Source organism: Austrofundulus limnaeus, unplaced genomic scaffold (assembly GCF_001266775.1).
Source record: "Austrofundulus limnaeus strain Quisiro unplaced genomic scaffold, Austrofundulus_limnaeus-1.0 Scaffold223, whole genome shotgun sequence".
Classification (NCBI taxonomy): domain Eukaryota; kingdom Metazoa; phylum Chordata; class Actinopteri; order Cyprinodontiformes; family Rivulidae; genus Austrofundulus; species Austrofundulus limnaeus.
The window spans coordinates 146716-152061 of NW_013952625.1; the positions used below are offsets into that span (position 1 = coordinate 146716).

General features: G+C 41.3%; 1 protein-coding gene across 1 annotated transcript in view; it reads right to left on the reverse strand.

Annotated features, from left to right (window-relative positions):
- The window catches only part of neurl4 (neuralized E3 ubiquitin protein ligase 4), a gene marked incomplete in the record, with an annotated part of 45752 nt that extends 42212 nt beyond the window's left edge, over positions 1-3540 (reverse strand). The window contains 1 exon segment of the mRNA XM_014019551.1: positions 3371-3540. Within this exon segment, the coding sequence (XP_013875005.1) occupies positions 3371-3535 (165 nt within the window).
- Positions 3541-5346: the final 1806 nt, after the last annotated feature.

The window sequence follows — 5346 nt, forward strand, 5'->3', positions numbered from 1 at the left end:
CATCAGGCTGGAGTTAAAGCCGTACACAACATTTGCACATACGGCTTTCAGAAAACATCAAATCCACTCATTCGGCTCAACATCCGTCCGTCTTTCTGAGTCACGTTAGTCAATGATGAGAACTGCGGCAAACTTGACCCAGTAACCACAGAACCTCCCCCCACTTCACCCTTTAACCCCTGCACTCACACACACACCAAGGCCAGTCAGTGCCAAGAGTGTCTGCTCTGCCGGTGGATGAGAGGAGAGGGTTATTTGATTGTGCTTTCTGGAAAACAATAATTTTTACATTTAGGCACTCCTGCAATAGTCACACTTTTTCTGTTACAAACTGACTCCGCCCCCCCACCAGAGAAGGGAAAAGTTATGTGGCCCTTACAGGAAAAAGTTTGGGGACCCCTGCTCCAGGGAATCTTTTACTATCCCACGACTGCATCYGATTCTGATTTTTGGGGCCTTGATTTTATATAAAATTTATTTTTGATTCAAAACAATTTGATTCAGGATTTCTGCTTCAATCTATTGAATGAGTTGAATCTATCGTCCCTACATTTTTGTGGTTTGCTATATGTTTTGGTGCTTTCTGCGTACGTTCCAGAACCGGCTGCGTGTTGACGTCAGGACGTCCCAAAACAAAAGCCGACAGCCAGCAGATTTGTTTACATCTTTTTTGTTTGTATTTGAAGTCAACTTTGGGACATTTTTAATGGRTTTTGAATCGTTACAAATGAGAATCGGAATTCTTTTGTGAATCAATATTTYGGCACACCCCTGATCACAAGATACGAGTTACTAAAAAAACAAGCAGTCATTTCCAAATCAGATTCATGACAAAAGTAAATAATGTCTAAATAAGTCTAAATATYTCAAATTTGCAGTACATATTTATAAGAACAATGAGTAAAATTGGTTATTAAAAACTATTACAAATAGGCTTGGGCAGTATTGTGATATACCTTGTATTGAAATATGGTGACACTTTAAAATGATGACAGCATGTGACTCTGGAGTCGAGTCACATAACCTATTTAAATCACTCTAGCTGGAYAGATACGCCTTCTCTGAGACTTTGTTTCAATTTCTGTCAAAACAAGACGCTTCAAACTAAACACTAGTTTTTAAATTGTGTTGATAGGCTAAATAAAACCAGAGTTATGATAAATAGTATGTGTCAGTTTTTTTCTGAACATGAATGTCCTGTTTGTATGTGTTGTAGTGGCAGGCAGGAGGGAACAAGATACTCTCATGAAAAAAAAAAACAGCTCAACCCGCCATCGGTCTCATCCTTCTTTTGAGCCGAATAAACTTAAATCCCYYGACCTCCTTTCTGACCGAGGCYCAACGWTATTTGACAAGTGCCATAAAATCTACAGGAAGAAGAAAATAAAAAAATATGAAAGCTGAATGAGGTTTGGCGGCGATGGAGAGATGGTGCCTCAACACACCACAGATCGTACACGCCCCACGCCCCGCCCCTTTCCACCCTGCCCCGGTAATACTCTATACTGCGGTATTATCKAAATATAGTATGTTGCTATGAAAAAGATCAATACCGCACAACCCTAYCATCTACGACAGGTAAGACATTAACTGCTCTCAACCTCTCCACAGACCACCCTTTTCAAAAAACATCCTTAAAGTCCAGTAACTCACTTCCTTTCTCCTCGTGTTTTATTTCCTCTCTTTTCTCTACAACTCAGTGGACGCTAGAGAAAATTTACAGCCACGTCTGCGTGCCTCAAGATGGAAAAGTATTGATTTTTCCTGATCGTGTGAGACTGAATAYGAGCGCTATCAGACAGGGAGCACCAGGAGGGGCTAATAAACCAGATGTTTAGCTTTACGGGCAAACATCCAGCTGAGCTGCAGCTCTGCCCTGAAACACGTCTCAGATCCCCACACTGTCATTTAATGGGTGTGTGTGTGGCCCGGTTGGCTCTGGCAGAAGTTCAGAGCTGTTGTGTTGTTGACAAGCTCTGTGGAGAGAAGCTCTTACGAGGCGATTAAAAAAACACTAGCAAACAACTAAATTACAGTATAAATATATACTAATGTTGAGAAGAGGCTGATGAGTTGAAACACACAATTACTGTCCTAAATGTTCAAACGCTGTGTAAAAAACCCCCACTAAATAAATATGTTTTTAAAGATTTTCATGGTTACCTGCAAAAAGGAAAACCTTCTAAATAAATCTTAAACTTCTCTTTAGAAGAAGTGGACAATTTCTTTAAAAAAAAAAAGGCACAGAAACCCCAAATTTTAATTTAAAAAATACTTTAAGAGATGCAAACAGATGCTTCCCTACTGATACTTCTTCAAACTAAAAAGTGCTGCACTCCCAAGCCTTTAAACTGTAGCAAGATGCTCCATTTTAGTGCAAGATGAACTCATGCGCAAATCACTCCCTCCCCTCTCTCTTRAGGGTTCATAAGAACTGTTAGCCTGGTCTAGATGAGAGTAGTTTTGGTCACAGGCAGAACCAGACCAAAGAGCCTAACAACCCTGAGCAAGGCAGCAAGACGGGACGGGAGTGAGACCAAACACTGAGAGGAGCTTCTTGGATGAGTACAGGGATGTCTTCAAAAACAATTAAGGCATTTTGTTAAAAAAAAAAACTTTAGGTTTTGCAATGTTCTGAATTTGCAAGACTCTACAAACACTTTTTTATGATCAGATGATGAAATTTCATACTAGCAACAASAGTCTCTGTCATAATAACACAATGCTTTCACAKGCACAAGTTATTACTGAGTAATAGTATGAGTATAGTATTGAGTCATGCTGCTGAAACTGTTTTTGTTGTCAAACAAGCTGAGTACCTCAGTGAGAGTTTGGGCTCAGTCTAAACTCTGGATCGAAATWACAGCATGGTAACAGACAGCAGTGCTGCTCACTGGATCACTGCAGCAGGTCCAGGTCCAGGACCCACTGCCTGTCAGCTTCAAAACAAAGCTAAACCCGCCTAACTGACCTCCTGTCACTCAGTAACCAAAGCTGCAGCTCCTTTGTCACACACAACCAAAGCCTCCCGCGGTGCCTTCCAGAAAGTCTGGTCCCTGTTTCTGATGCTAACCGGTCTTTAGCACAGCTAACTGTCGGCACCGAAGCTAACCGGGCGGGTTATCGCTAACTTTACCGCATCTGCACTGAGCCCGGGAGGTGTTTATCAAGTCGCTGTGCCCCTGCGGAGGCTCTGATAATGAACACACTGACGCCGAACCGCGAGCAGCGGTCGCTGTCATGCTGTGTATGAGCCGCCCCGCGTAGCAGAAGCCCCTCGCAGCGGGCAGAAGCTGACAGAGACCCTCCCGGTTCAGCGTTCCCTGCAGCTCCGCTCCCAGCAGCGGCGGGCCCTGCTGCACTTGTTTACCTTCTTGTCAATGCGGACGGTGAAGACATCCCGGTCCCTCAGCGGCTCCTTGCTGAGCACCAGGCCGTGGTTGAACTCCTGGACGGGCTGGTTGCGCCGAGCAGTTCGGTTCGAGTTGGACAGGCCGATCAGCTTTCCGCTCCGCGGATGCAGCTCCGCCGCCATCTTCGGTGAGAGGCCAGGATTCACGACACCAAGGCTTTACGACAATGATGTTTATTTACGGCTCCAAGTGTTGACAGTTGTCTGGCCATAGGCTTTTTTTTTTTTTCTTGTTAGAAACAATGCAGAACAATGTAAAAACAATACAATGTAACATGCGCCAGGGGGTTAGMATTGAGACTATAGTTTGGAATAACATGTTGCACAAAGACCTGAAAGAGATCATAAAGCACAAGTTTTAATGGATTTCACATTTATGGAATGTCTGAAGGTTTTAACWTATTGTTTGACATCATTTACAAAATGGAGAGAAGAGGCTTTTGATTAGTGTAACAGCATTTGTGAATATGCAGTTTGGCTAAATATATAATGATTGATAATATTGTTTGTTTGTTTGTTTGTTTGTTTGTTTGTTTGTTTGTTTGTTTGTTTGTTTGTTTGTTTGTTTGTTTTTGTCCAGTGGGTGGTCAGGTCAGTGAAGCCAAGTTAATTTATGTTCAAAGCAAGGAGCAAAAAACTGTATTTTCTTGCAGGAAACCCACTCAGTTGAATCTTGTCTTCTTCAACATCACATTCTGAGGTGTTATGATTTTGTTTAATAGGTTTCCAGGTAATATTATTAACCACATTAGTTATTCAAATGGTCATTGGCTAATTATAATATTATAATTTAATAACGAGAACTACATTTTGGTATGTRTATATGGTTTCAACCAAAAAGTAAAGAATAAATCTATGTTYAAATCTCTTCAAATGMTGTTTGAAAGACAGAAAATTACTTATTGGACAGACAAAGACATAATAGGGGGTGATTTTAACYTCATTCCAGATCTCTGGCTTGATCGGTTTCCTTCATAGCTGCATTATCACCCATATGATGAAGTCTTATCTGAACTAATCTCAAATTTAAACTTGATTGACTGCTGGCCTTGGAAGAATCCCAACACAACCCAGTTCACATGGTTTAGTTCTGCTAACAATCTGAAATCAAGACTAGATTTTTGGTTAATCGCTAACAATTTAATTCATAATATTTCTAAATGTATGACCTCAGCATCACCTCTGACTGATCATTGTGACATTTTCTTTGTCCATAAAATGATGTAGATCAGAAATCAGTTCAAATATTATTTGGAAATTTAACAACAATCTTCTTGAAAATAAATTGTTTTGTAGGGAGAGTCTAGATTTGGTTAAAGAAATAACGGCTCTCAAAATGTCTTTCTTGAATAAATGGGAATGGTTCAAATTTAAAGAAAAAGAAACTGCAATAGGAATTAGTAAGGATATTGTCAAATTGAACAAGATAAAATAACAAAAAAATATTTGGAGATATAAATAAACTTTCACTCCACTACTTCATCCACAGAGAACCAGATCTTAATTATGGGATGAAGGGATGAAGGGGAGGAGGAAGGGATGTAAGAATGAAGGGATGAGGGAGGGATGAAGGGATGAAGGGCAGGACGAAGTGATGAAAGAATGAAGGGATGAGGGAGGGATGAAGGGGAAGAGGAAGGAATAAAAGAATGAAGGGATGAGGGAGGGATGAAGGGATGAAGGGCAGGACGAAGTGATGAAAGAATGAAGGGATGAGGGAGGGATGAAGGGATGAGGGAGGGATGAAGGGATGAAGGGCAGGACGAAGTGATGAAAGAATGAAGGGATGAGGGAGGGATGAAGGGATGAAGGGGAGGAGGGAGGGATGAAGGGATGAAGGGGAGGAGGAAGTGATGAAAGAATGAATGAATGAGGGAGAGATGAAGGGGAGGAGGGAGGAATAAATGAATGAAGGGATGAGGGAGGGATGAAGG